The sequence below is a fragment of the Drosophila gunungcola genome, assembly GCF_025200985.1.
Source record: "Drosophila gunungcola strain Sukarami chromosome 2R unlocalized genomic scaffold, Dgunungcola_SK_2 000006F, whole genome shotgun sequence".
Lineage (NCBI taxonomy): Eukaryota > Metazoa > Arthropoda > Insecta > Diptera > Drosophilidae > Drosophila > Drosophila gunungcola.
Window position 1 is genome coordinate 4,079,073 of NW_026453168.1, and position 14,641 is coordinate 4,093,713.

General features: G+C 39.9%; 2 protein-coding genes across 2 annotated transcripts; one reads left to right on the forward strand and one right to left on the reverse strand.

Moving 5' to 3' along the window:
- The first annotated feature begins 2,706 nt into the window (after window positions 1-2,706).
- LOC128254987 (gamma-1-syntrophin) lies at window positions 2,707-6,975 on the forward strand. The gene is given in 11 exon segments (XM_052984382.1): window positions 2,707-2,817; window positions 2,912-2,976; window positions 3,035-3,184; window positions 3,243-3,528; window positions 3,589-3,728; window positions 3,730-3,754; window positions 4,049-4,233; window positions 4,302-4,460; window positions 4,528-4,752; window positions 4,811-5,014; window positions 5,234-6,975. Coding segments are annotated over 11 exon segments (1,560 nt in total). The 5' UTR covers window positions 2,707-2,807; the 3' UTR covers window positions 5,345-6,975.
- Window positions 6,976-7,139: 164 nt separating this feature from the next.
- Window positions 7,140-14,342, reverse strand: LOC128254670 (sodium-dependent dopamine transporter). The gene is made up of 8 exons (XM_052983875.1): window positions 14,077-14,342; window positions 12,724-12,977; window positions 9,783-9,917; window positions 9,572-9,726; window positions 9,337-9,515; window positions 8,901-9,278; window positions 8,602-8,839; window positions 7,140-8,539 (listed from the first exon to the last, which is right to left on the reverse strand). The coding sequence occupies exons 2-8, from the start codon at window positions 12,908-12,910 to the stop codon at window positions 7,910-7,912; spliced, it is 1,902 nt and encodes a 633-aa protein (XP_052839835.1). The 5' UTR covers window positions 12,911-12,977; window positions 14,077-14,342; the 3' UTR covers window positions 7,140-7,909.
- Window positions 14,343-14,641: the final 299 nt, after the last annotated feature.

Consider the following 14,641-nt stretch of genomic DNA (forward strand, 5'->3'; position numbering starts at 1 on the left):
CTTCCTAAACCTATTTAAGATAGTTTATAGTTTTTGTACTATTGTTTGCTTTTAGTATTGAAAATGTCATAATAATAATGTAGTTAATTTTACAAAAGTTCTACATTAACTTAACGCCACACATCAAGTATACGTCTGTTGTGAGAACTATAGCGTATCATCCCCCAACTTTGATGGCGCCACTCGGAACTTGTGATTGCAATGGGAAGCAAAGCTTTTATCCACAAAAAAGTTCTCCAAAGCTAGGGGGATAACTTTGAATGTTGAAGTGCCGGCTAAAGCGCCAAATCGGGGCAACTCTACGACCCCAAACATATGGCCATACAGGCTGCACAAAGCTGCGCTGCTGAGAGCGTACCGCTCCGTCCGCTGGCGATGTGTTTATAACGGAACTTCTCAGTTCGCTCGCGCTCAGGCTCTGGGAACGTTGTGCTCTGGACCGCCAAAGGACCAGCTCCACGCTGGGAGTACAGCCAGCCAGTTTATATATATATACATTTGTCCTGAAGTGGGCAAAAGTGTGACAAACAGAACGGAAAGTTAGCATACTTTTGTGAGTGGTGATTTGGCCAAATCGCGAGTTCAAGCCCCACATTCCGGAAAATCGACGATGGGGATATGTGACCCAATTGAAAACGCGAAAACGGGTCGCAGCTACACATAAAGTGCACACATATATGCGTGGACGAGCACAAGTACATCTGTCAATACAAGGAGGTAATCCCCATGCCGATATTGTGGGTGCGGTGGAGTTGTTTAGCAAACACACATAAATTAATAATCAACTCTTTGGGCCTCGGGCAAAAAGTATTGGTTATACGAGGGTGTGCGTGTGTTTGTTTTACTTTTCTGACAGAGCTGCAAAAAAAGTTCAATCGCTGAAACTTCAGGCAAACAGCCCGAAAGGGCTGCTCTTTTTTTTCCGAGGCACAGCTGATTTTCAAAGCCCTCTTCTCGGCGTGGCGAACATGTTGGCTTGTTTGGTTTGAAGCTCAGGACCTCCACCGCCTCGCAGACCAAAACTCCGTTCCCTGGGCCTGGCTTCACGGTTTTATGGTTCTCGAGCACGCAGGCATTGGACAGCGCAGCCGTGCACACGTAATAATAAAGCCATAATCAAAGGTAACCCGGGACAACGGAGCGTATGCGTGTTCCCCTAGGTCGGTGGCCTGACCACCAGCTCGTCGCTACGACACACGGAATGACAAAAATTCAGGGAGATTAATAGAACGACGACTTGACTGCTTATGCACTTTGAAAAATTAGTCAGCAGTTGTCAACATTTTGGCAAAAGAAAAACGTTTTTATACAGTAGTTCATATTCTATTAACATATTCACTTTCTTTTTGGTAGAAACAAGGGAAACTTAGGGAGAACAGTTTTAATATAAAACTATTTTGAAAATAATTCGAAGCTTTATTATTAAACGTTGACAGTAAATGACCACAGAAACTATGCAAATATTTCTTTATTCTTAATTTTATTTTGTCGCGCTATGTATAGTAAGAAACTGTCAAGAAAAATAATTCAATACATTTTTTTTGCCATTTCTTAATTAATAGTCTGTCATTGAACCAAGCTTTATTTACTTATTACTTTTTTCGGCTCTTATAAAGATTTCTATTACTTTTTTAGAAACTGTCCTAATTATTTTTTTTTAGTTACTCATTATACATAGATTGCAAAAATCTACTAAACTTAGTAGTAAAATTTATTTTAGTCCCAAAGCAGTTTTTAGAATGTGCATGAAGTGAAAGGGGAAACCCCCTCGAATTTGAAATTTCTCAATCTCAGATGGCATTGCGGCTGGCACCATATGCACGCACATATTTGGCGCTCAAATCGCTTCACCGCCCCCCAAAAAAGACCATCAACCCCCCCAGCGAAACACCTATTTATGGAGCACAAGTGGTGATCCGAAATACTTATTCTGGCTTCCCATTCCTGACGAACAGTTGCGGCCACACTTCGGCACTCAGCACCGCCAACAAGAACAGTAACAATAACAACCTCTGCAGATGGGGCACACTTCAATGTGTTTTCACTCATATCTTGTTTTCCGGTAGCATATTTATTTTCCACTTTAATGGAAAACATATGCCGACGCATGCATGCCTTTCGCCAGAACACGCACTTGGCATAGGTATTGCCATGGATCTCATCATCAGACTGCAAGCTAGATGCGTTCTATTACATTTCGCCGCTGACTGATTGCGCTTAATTGTTTCTAATTGCATGTGTAATTAAATTAAGGCAATTGCACGGTTCACCTTGAACTATCGGCTCATCAGTGGCCCAGTGGGTAAACGTAATTCAATATGCGATGATTGCAACTGCGTTGCTTTGTTTTACTTGGTGTCTGTTACGTGTAAAATGGCAATCGATAAAGGCCACTGGAGCCGGATTCCCGGATTTGATTGCAATTGTTTCACAGTCCATTGCCATGGCCACGATTAGGTTAAAGCAAACGTCGGCAAGTTCTCAGAAATGGCCTGTTTGTCTGGGCCGATTTGGTTGGCGGCCAGCGGATCGGTTAACAAGGGTAGAGTCGTCCTATTATTGCCACAAGTCAGGCAACAGTTCAACCTTTTGCAGACCTTTCTCAGTGAACTCATTATTCCCGCAAATCAATCAAGCCAACAAATCTAAAATTTCTAAAAATATTGACGTGTCACCTTTGACCTTTTACATAATTTATTTCGTGTCTAAAAATGGAAATATTTGGGGTTTTTAGCATTATGGTTATGGCTTTTTAATCTTAAGAGTCACTTAACAATAGTATTAATATTGGTTTCTATGTGTTCTTGATGCAAATGGGTGATAAATCGTTTTGTATAAGTCTTAAAGCCACAACATTCTTGTTTTAGTTCATAAATCACATTGAAAATCCCCATTCTCTTTATGATTCTAGGAACTATGAAGCTCTCTGACACCATGGCGACGCCAATAGAAGAAAAAATCGATCAAAACCTGAAGGTAACTCCAAAAATAATATTTAATAGTATAGATCTCTACAAGATTCTATATTTCACAGGTGCGAACTGGCATGGTCCATGTGAGCGATGGCAAGAGCAGACCAGAACCCCTGCGACTAAATCTTACAATGGAATTACTTTCGCTGCAAAAGCTGGAAGTGGTTACCCCCAGTAGTTGTCATCCCAATGGACCGCCCATGGAATCGAAGGTGAGATTTGGTACTTAAATATGTGACCTGTCCTAATGTTAAAGAACTTACCTTTTAGGAGCGCATGGTTCAAATAACGCGCCAAAAACAAGGCGGCCTAGGACTGAGCATAAAAGGTGGAGCCGAGCACAAGCTGCCCATCTTGATATCGCGCATCTATAAAGATCAAGCGGCGGACATTACGGGCCAGCTGTTTGTGGGGGATGCCATCATCAAGGTAAATGGGGAATACATCACGGCATGTCCCCACGACGATGCCGTCAATATATTGAGAAACGCTGGCGATATAGTAGTGCTCACTGTGAAGCACTATCGCGCTGCAACGCCATTCCTTCAAAAGCAATGTGAGTAGTGCGTATATGAAGCTCAGTCACCATCAATTGAACCCCTTTTCAACATCCTAGTAACCAAGGACACGCCCGACTCTGACAACGATGTCACTTGTGCCGAACTGAAGGCCGACGAGGGCTACAAGTCCTCCGTCAATAGTGGCACCATCAGTCGCAGCTGCAGTCGCCCCATGTCCATTTGCTCGGAGCCCGAAAAAACGATGGACCGATGTGGTGGCAGGTGGGTTTCTAGCATTAAAGTCCTACTTTACTACCTACTTCTTATCATTATTAAATTAAACGCACAAAAAAAACATAAATTCCAAAAACATTGTTCACTGGTTCTTGATCATAGTCAAAGACAATAACAGTTTTTAAATTGTACCCTGCTCAAAACTGTTTTTCACTGAATTTTGCTCTCATTTCATTAATATTTCACTAGAAGTCTTTTCTTTCTTTAAATAATTTTAACAAATCTAATTTATTTTATAACCCGATCAATTTAAAACAATCTAATATCCCTTGTAACCCGCAGTACCTTTAATGATGGCCTATGTGACGAGATATATTTATGGCACCGATAAGCTGCGCCAAAACGCCTTCGAAGTACGTGGCCTGAATGGAATTACAACAGGTGTCATACACTGTGATGAACTGGCCATACTTAGTCAATGGCTAAAATTGATTACGGATAATGTGGTGGGCCTCACGCAGTTACAGGTAAGAAAATAGTTAATTACATAGATAGAAGCTTACTATTTATTTAAACATTTATTTCTTCCGAACAGATGAAGCTATATAATAGAAACTTTGCCGTGGGCGAGCGCATCGAATACATGGGTTGGGTGAATGAGGGTGTCATAAACAACAATATATCGTGGCAGAGTTATAAGCCCAGATTTCTACTGCTCAAAGGCACTGAAGTGATGCTTTTCGAAACGCCACCAGTAAGTCAGCTAGTCATATTTAGTTTTGATTGCAAATAACTAAAATATTATTTCGATTTAATCATAGTTGAATGTGACTGGCATCAGTAAGGCTTTGGTGGTCTACAAGGTCTACCAGACCATGTTCCGAATTGTCAAGGAGTCGGAGACTGTGGACAGTCGCCAGCATTGTTTCCTGCTGCAAAGTTCGGGTCACGAACCCCGCTATTTGAGCGTGGAAACGCGACAGGAGCTTTTGAGGATCGAGAACAGCTGGAATGCTGCCATTGTAACCAGTGTGATTAAGTTGGGGGTAAGTTATACACTTGTTTCTTATGCCTACAATTGGAATATATTTGTATTTTCCTCAGCGTAAAACCTTTGCCGTTTCGCATCACGGAAAAAGTGGTGGACTCACCTTGGATTGGCAAGCTGGTTTTTCACTAACCGAAGGCGCCGATTCCGCCACAGTCTGGCAGTATAAATTCTCCCAGTTGAGAGGCTCCAGTGATGATGGCAAATCCAAGCTAAAATTGCATTTTCAGGATCACGATAGCCGAGCAATCGAAACAAAGGTAAGTTTATTTAAAAATCTATATTCTTATATTGAATTTTTATAAAACTAAAACAAGGAAAATCAGATGAGATCAGCAGGGTATATATTTAACCTAAAATAACTTAAGAACTTACATTTTTGTATATTTATGATAAAATAAGAGTTGATTGGAAAGGTTAAAGAATAGTTATGGATCCACTTACTTATACTAACAATTCTTATCTTTATTTTCCTTTAGGAACTAGAATGCCAAGTACTGCAAAGTTTGCTTTTCTGCATGCATGCGTTTCTCACGGCAAAAGTGGCCTCAGTGGATCCAGCATTTTTGAGCTCAATCCAACAGACCTAAGTAAATCAAAATATGGACAAGGATTTCCGGACTCACTCTGAAATGATATATATATGATATTCGTAAAGTGCATAGCAAATAATTCGAATATGAATGTTGGACTAGGTATCTCAAACATGAAATCTGCTAGTACTTATTATAAACAAGTACGCGTATATATGTATGTTGATCTGAATGATTGTAATTGGATACTGATAACTGATATGGATATATTTATAGCGCTGACAAAACTGAAAGTGAAATCTCTTGGTGCATTACAGTAAATTTTAAGCATACATAAGGCAATTACTTTAGGCATTTTTCCTATTACGTAGTCTTGGTACTTATAATAATTGACAACAAATTCGCATTGTTTATAATCGATTGTTTCCCAATGTAGCCTTTATAGTTGAATTACTTACACTTACCTTACTTACGGAACGATAAAACTTGTCGCTTTTGCAATGAACCGAAAGGGTTCTAATGGTGGGCCTCAAAGGCTTTATTCCGTGCTGTATCCTCTAGAAATATTTCTCCGAAAGTTTAACGAAAATTGAATCTAAATATAAAACATGTTTTGTGTGCGCTCGAATGAAAATTTAATTTTCGAACAAAAACGAATGCTTTAAGGTCGGATTAACTGTTATTTTCTACTGAAGTAATAGCTGATGTCATAACAATAGATATATACCTTATAAAAATATATATTATATATAACATCCACCGAAAAAATCTCAATGCACAGACGTAATATGAACTAGATTTTATAACTGTTATACATCTAATCAGAGCAAGTTAAGTGATTCCATCAGACACTCACTTAGGTCATTTGTCAATTCAGAAAGTGTCTTTCAGTGGAGAGATTGTATTTGTTGCTTATGCATATTGCATTGTATGTATTGATTTTAGGCGTTTTTGCACAACATACATCTACATATTAACGACTTAGTTAGCGAATCATCGACGAGCACAAAAAACCACATATGTAAACACACAAATATCAAGTTGGCGCATTCGCAAAACTTCCCCTACCCGCAAAAAGTTGTAACCGCATCAACAGAATATCTCTAAAACTATGAGCAAATATATATACAATACATAGCCCGTATACCATAGCAAAAAGATCAGAATCAAAAGTGTTTACTGTACATATGCTTAGCTCTATTGGGTTAGAAACCGCTCTATAGCCATACCATAACCGAACTAATAATATTTGCATAAAGCTCACAAAACAAACCCAACTAGACGCACCCTAGCCCAAACCCGACCAACATACGTAATCTGCATACACCGCAACATGTTATACGAGTATCAATTACCAGGGAGTTAGACATCCCCCATCCGAACTAATCACACATAACATATATATTTTTAATGCAAAGCTTACATAGTGCTGTATGAAGTACACGACATACAAATATATCGTATATGCCATATGTACCCCGAACTAAGAATACTACTCAAAAGCTGCGATTCTGTGAGAGAGTTCAATATTTATGTAGAACTGCGCTACTTGATACAAGTCATCGATTTGGAAACCATTTGAGTTGGTTTCGTTACGGTTCCCTCTTTACTTTTATACGTTACTAATTGAAATTATTGTACAAGAAAACAAAAGCGAACAAATTGGAATAAAAACCCCGAATATCTAATCAAGAGTACACTAAAGACTTTGATTTAATATTTTTAATTTTCATGAAATATCACAGTTTGCTGATAGATTTCTGTATGTAAAATGATGTCCTTAATTCAACCAACCCCCAAGTCCAAAAACCACACGCCATTTTCAGTAACTGAAAGTATAATAATTTATTTTAACAATTTGAAACAGAACTCATGGCTGTTAGTTCTGCTTCAGCGTGTAAAAACTCTTAAAACAATTCTAAAATATCAAAAATTTTATATACAGAAACGATTTTTGAATTGGGAATGTTTGATAACTCCCAATTGATTGCTTAAAATGGCTGTTTTAAGCAAACAATCGCAGTTGCTTGGACGGGGGTGAAATTAGTCTAGAACAAACCTCTGCATATGACAAAATGCCCTCATGGCTGTTTGAGGGCATTTTGTGGTTCAACTGTGGCAGCTTTTGCTTCAGTTCCATGAGATGTCCTACAACGTGTTTAAAGCTTTTACATCACCTTTACTTGTGTATGTACAGATTCTTTGCCCGATTTGAGCCGCGATCGTGTCGTTAATTCCATTGGCATATGCAAACTTTCCCTTCGAGAATTCCACCTGAAGACTAACTGACGAGTGTTTCGTACTTTCGGATTTGGTATTATCTACACAGCATTGTCTATATATATATATGTGTATGCTTTAACTGGCATTAACCATACGAACTACAAGCTAATTTTTTACCTAGGACTATTGGTTTGAAGCTGCTCTCGCTTGCTGGTTTTCACTTTCGGTGCCGAAACCTAAGTACGTTGTTTGCGAAAATTGCCGATCCTGCTGGACCTGCTCCTAATGTCGAACCAAAAACACTAACTTTCCTGCAATGCCACAAGTACGTGAACGTGAGTTGTTGGTAAATTTCCAAATCTAAACGTAGTAAATTTGAAAACGAGCCATTGGTCGAGCTCAGACATCGACGGGTTCCTTGGCGGTTTCCGTGTCGGTTAATCGCACCACGGTGACCTCGGTGGTGACCCCGTTCAGCACCATGGCCATCGATTGCTGATCCCGCCAGGGAGTGGTCAAAATGGTGAGTCTCTGTCGCAGGCTGCCCGGCGTGGAAAGTAGTTTGAATATAGCTATCGCCGGAATCATTACCACTGACGAACCGGCTATACACCATCCCAGGGCATTGGCCCATCGTGGGTACACGTAGTCGCCATAGGTCAACGGTTCGTAGCCAATCAAGCCGTATACCGTGATGAAGAGCAGGAAAATCGGAGCCACGAAGCGCCAGCATACCACCCAGTATCTTCCCGGTGGAAAACCAATCATATCTCTGATGTCCTCGCTAAAACGATTCGTTCCATAGATCCAGGAAACGGCGATGGCCTCGAAGAATACGGCCACCAGGATCGAGTAGCCGGCAGCATAGCGATCCAGCAGGTGGAAGAAGTAGAAGCCACCTTGGGTGCAGCTGGCCAGTCCAACCACAAAGTACAGTGAGAACAGGCCGGCAACGAACAGCTCCCGGTTCCTCTTGATCTTTGGGAACTCGTCGCTCAAGGCGGTGATAATAGCCTCGGAGCCACCAAACTAAAATGGAATAAAACATTTAAAAAATATGAAATGATTAATAAAAAAAAAAAAAGACTTACCGAACTATCCAAACCTAAAGTGAGCAGCATCATGAAGAATATGAGAGCCCAGAAAGTGCTGGCCGGCATGGTGGCAATGGCAGCTGGATAGACCACGAAAACCAGACCCGGTCCTTCAGTGGCCACATCCTCGATTCTCACACCCAAAGTGTGAGCCATATAGCCTAGCACGGAGAATATCACAAAGCCTGCTATAAAACTGGTTGCCGAATTGATGAAACTGGTTAACAAGGCATCTCTGTGGAACAATAATAAAGTTATCGTATATAACCAAATTGCTACTAAGAATTAAAACCTACTTGTACACATTATTGTGATATTTATTGTAGGATGCATAAGCTAAGAGCACTCCAAATCCTGGACCCAATGAGAAAAACACCTGGGTGGCAGCATCCACCCACACCTCAGCCTTATAGATGGCACTAAAGTTGGGCGTCAGATAATACTGAATGCCCAAAAAAGATCCGGGCAGTGTGAGACCCCTGATCAGTAGAATTAGTAGCACCGCGTAGGGAAAGAGGGCCGTAAACCAGACCACCTTCCCCGAAGTGCTGATGCCCTTCCACAGGGAGAAATAACAGATTAAGTAGACAATCAGAAGGCACAGCGCCATGTCCCATTTAATGGCCCCTAAATCGTGGATTCCCTCGCTCTGGTTGAGCTCCAAAATGTAGCGGCTATATTTGGAAACAAATGCATGCTGTATTGAGAAAAGAAAACATAAATCGTACTCACTTAAAATACTCTGAAGCAGCAGACTGAAAACCCTCCATGTGACCACCCGAAGGTGTCTCCAAACTTGTTATCGAACCATTTACATACGACTCATTGTAGAGCAGGGTTTGGTTACCCAACACATAGTAGTCACTGTAGTTGCCTATCAGGGGAACACGAGAAATATTTTGGCTCTCGAACTGATAAAATAGATGAAGTTATCAAGTCATCAATACTTAGTTCAAAACTCACTTACCGGTCTACAATTTGGTGTGTTCCAAACATTGTTGCATGACGTCCAAGGCAACGAGTTGGTGAAGGATGCAAAAAAGAAGCGCAACGACCAGGCAATAATCACATTATAGTAGAAGTCCACATAGAAGGCTATCAACACCACGGCATAACCGATTCCTAGGAAAACAAAATGCTGACTCGTGGGTTTATGGGGATAGTTTTATGGTACTTACCTTTGAAGAGTGGCACAAGGCGACCCCAGCACGTGATGGCTCCCTTACGATTGTGCTGCCCCAGGGCCAATTCCATGTAGAACAGAGGAATACCACCGACCACCAACATAATGCCGTAGGGCACAAGAAAAGCGCCTGAAATTCGACAATTATTTTACTTAAGCCATATATTTTAATGAACGTAAGTGCATTTATTTCTTAAAACTAAAGATATCTAATAGGTAAGTAACTACAATTGGTTTTCAAAATATCTTTGGACTTTTAAGTAGATCTAATAGGTTAAAATAATTTAAATCACTTTCCTAAAATGCAAAGGAAATGTTTGTGAACGTTGAACAAATCATATTCACTTTTCCCTTACCATAACTACCCTTTTTAGGTGCAGGCACACTCATTAACTTTTTAATGATAATGATTGCATACCGCCATATTTTGAGACTGACCCGTGTCACAATCTCTGCATTGTTCGCTCTGCTCCTGTCGACAAACATAATTACACACATATTTCCTACATAGACACCCGACTTTTATGTAAGTTCGATGGTACACAAAATCAAATTGTTCTACAAGTGCCACTCTAAGGACATTTTAAAAACATTAACAGCAGCCTGGCGAGAGAAAGGCGAGAGAAAGGCGGGGGAAAGCGAAGCTCGGCTGTCTCCTGCAGTCATCTCCGTCATCTCCGTCACCTCCGGAAAACCCAAGTCAACGTTACACCCCCTTTTGGGTCTGACAATTGGTAGAGTGCCATCGATACTTTGTCGAGTGGCAGGGGATGATGTTTTTATGATTTGATTATGTCTATTAGCAGGCAAAGTGGCCGACAAAGTCGTCTAGGGCCATTACATACATATATATACGACTATATATGCAGGGGCATTTTATATGTAGGTAGCTACAAAGGCAATGACAGCTCCGGCGCTTCCTTCTGTCGTGTCAATTATGTTGGAAATGTTGAAAACAAAACCGTCTAAAATAAAGTCGAGGCATCTATGACGCCCGTCACTGTTGTTGAAGCCATAATTTCCGTTGCTTCAAGTGCATTTCTCCCATTTTCCAGCAGCTCGTCGGGGACACTGTGGAAATATGTGTCTCTAATTCGATTTCCTGGTCATATTTCGGTCTTAACTTGACCATTTTTTTACGCACATTTCATGCTGGTTATGGTCTAGCAGATTGATTTTCCATTAAATTAGTTTTAAAAAGTTGGTTATATTTTATTTTTAAATTACCAACTTTGCTTGTTGGAACTAAACTTCAAAAATACTTATTTATAATATAAATTTAAAATAAAACTTATTTCGGAAACATCGTCTTAAAGTCAACATATAGTAATATTCGCAAGCCAAAAAAGTAAAGATAAATACGTGATTTTGGGACCTTAAGGATAATTTAAGAAATTGTAATTGCAAAGTGCCTTAATCACACAGCTATTATTACTTTACTGCAAAATTAAATGCAATATTTTTTAGAGGTTTTAATAAAGTGAAACTAATATAAGAATATATATAAATCCCAAATCTCTATAAATATTATTATATATAAATATTATTATTTCTTAATCTCTTACTTTTAAAACGTTTATCTTTTTTAGTTGTATAAGATGTTCAAATCGTTGATAGAACTAGAAATGCTGGAATACAACAAATGCATATTTAAGTTGTGTGCGAACACCTGTGGTACAGATGCGCGATCTGGGACTGAGACAAGGGCCTGCTCCTTGGGTTTTAGCCATAATCCAGGACAATGTAGAGGGCACAGCCTGTTGCTGCCACCAAAGCTTCGTCTTTCACGTTGCAGGCAGCAGGAAAATGGGAAACAGAATAAATAATACCGACTAAGCTGTGGTAATAATCGCAGTCTGCCCTGGCAACGGACATAAAGTGGAACTTAAGCTGGAGCCGGAGCCACTGATTGAACGCAATGAAGCGTATAAATATAACAATTTATTATTATGATTTTAAAGGCAACAGCAAGCTGGAGGAGAGCAGAAAAAAAAAACAGAAACTCATAAAATAGTAATAACTATATCGAAGGCCCTGTGAGCCACATCCATTCACAACGCATCAGTGGGAAAGTGCCGCAATCAAGGGAAAATGGGGGGCGCTAGAGGTGGAGATGAAGACATGTTTCGCACATGAATTTCCCACAATGCGATGGTGGAAAGTGCTCCAGCAACAAAAGCCTAGAGAACTCCACAAAAGCAGGCTGACATATTGCCCTGAAATGGGGTGAAAAAGAGTGAATGAGGGTAAGCAGGCCAAATGCGATTATGACTGCCAGATTTAGTTGTCATACAGAAGCACTTAACTTTTGGAATTGTTTTGAACGATGGCGTCGTTGTCGACGAGGATCAGGAAGCGAAGTAAGTGTTCAAGTGTATGTCATTTGCCGCTCTTCCAGCGGGGAAAAACCCTGCAATTTGACAAAGGAAGCTGCTCCGCCACCGCCCCACTCCGTCCCCAATGGCAGCACTTCGCACCACTTTGACAAAGTGTTAACAAGGCCGAAAGGGAAATGCAGAAGGCGGAAAGCGACGGGTTCCGTGGCGAGCCCAATGATGTGTAAAGCCATATAAATTATTTTCACTCAGCCGAATCGGTTCACGAAATGTCTTTATCCCCTAATTGGCCAGCTCACACGGAGAAAAAATCCCTTACATTGGTCATCTCAATTATTGACTTTGGTATTGTAATACGTCTTTTTTCCTAATATTATATAATTTATATAACTTGTTAAAAAAGTCTTTGTTTAGACATATAACAACGTTTTGTTTTTCAGAGATTTAAATCTTTTAAGAACAAACACATTTTGATATAATTTAATTATCAGAGCCATTGCGTTTCACATTTAAAAATAAATATTTTAGATACATTCAGAGGTAGGTACTTTTTTAAAGTTTATATTTATATATGTATTCATATAGAAGAGAAGTACTTACCACCGCCATTTTTGTAGCACAAATAGGGAAATCTCCAGACGTTTGCTAAATCGACGGCGAATCCAATAACCGATAATAAAAAATCCACTTTGCCGCTCCATGTTTCGCGGTCGTCGCTTATGCTATTGTTATCGTTATCGTGTGGCGTGGGCGTCTTTGATTTGGATATATGTCCGGTGGGTGACATCTGCGACTATATAACCCGTCGTGTCCTTGACCCAAAACGTGAAGTTCCCGCCGCCGCACTTTGAAATCTGTGAAAAACATAAGTCCGAAATAAGAGCTCTTCAGTGGGTCAGTTTTTTGCGGAAATGCCAGAAATATCATCACAACCCGTTCGATCCATTTAAATCCCTCAAACGCAAGCCCATAACCCCAATCCCCAATCCCCAATCATTCAGCAATCCAGGGACTTCAATGAATGTGTTCAGGGCACTTGAAACCTGTTTGGCAACGACATGTGCTCATCCAGCCCTTGAAGGGCTCGTTGGCACATTACGCATACGACAGGTGGCATGTTCAAACACACTGGCCAGCAAACACTTGACCATCCACACCACAGAACAAGCACACATATCCGTTCATATATGTATGCATGCTCAACTCGTGAATCTTTGCGTGTAATGAAACCACAAACACGTCAAACAATTAATCTGATCTACTTAGTTCCTCCCCGCTGACTTTAATTGCCCAGAGTAGTGATCAATTAAGCGGAATTCAGATTCAGTGTTTAAAGTGCTCGGCGCTGCTCTGGTTTTATTTATGAGCAGCTAGAATTAATCTGGTTTCTGATTTTAGAATAGATTGCAGACTAGACCCCTTGACATGACGAAAATTGGAATAAAGTTACATCATTTTTGAATAATTTAACACCTTATTGCTATTTATTTTACATTTGATAAATATTTAAATATTTACATTTTTTTATGACTGTAAAATATTTTGCAAATAGAAATATTGTTACAAGATAAATTCTTATTTTTATGATGTTAAAATTATTAAGTGTTTAAAGTGCTCGGAGCTGCCCTGGTTTTTTTTATAAGCAGCTCGATTTCATCAATCGATAAACAAGTTGTCATAAAAATATCTATTTAATTTAAACTTAAAATAAAATTTTGGAGAGTACTAAAAGCAGTTTATGTTTAAATTTTATGCAGCACAATAAATGCTAAATTTTTCAGCTGTTTAAACGACATTTTCCACTAAGTCATTACAATGCCCCATTAATTTGCTATTTAAATTTACACTTTTTGTTTTTTTTTTTTTTTTTGTTTTAAGTCAGTTGCACTTGGATAACGAGCTTAATAGTTTACATATTTAATTTTTTTTTAAAAGTGTGTATCTATAACTTACCTAATTAATACCAAGCTCAAATCATAAAGTGACACCAATCCATTGTTAAATAATCCTTGAGACTTTCGAAAAATATCCGGAAAAATTAGAAAAAAGCTCCACACACAACCAATGCCGAATGCCAAAAACCGAACTTCACTTCACACACATTGGCGGATATGTATGATTTTTGGAAAATGTTCAACCTGAGAGCCGATGGGAAATTCAAAATCGGAGCTGTTGCGCCTTCGGTGACATGCGAGCGTTTGCAAATGGCTGCTGGCCAGCGGCGCCTTTTATAGTCCGCGACAAGTGGCTGCATCTCTTATCACACCAACACACACCCCTTGAAACACACACACACACACACACACACACACACACCAGTGCCAATGCCACTTATGTGCGGAAAAGTTTTGTGTGTGTGTCAAGCGCAGCGGTGAAGTTGAACCTCTAGAGCTGGAACCCGAATTATGAAAGCCAGAAGTCGCATGCGCCAAGGAAACGTCTACGGAACCGGAACGGAAGTGACCAATTAGAGTTGCCTTACATATACAACGAAAACGGTGCGTATACGCGATGTCTG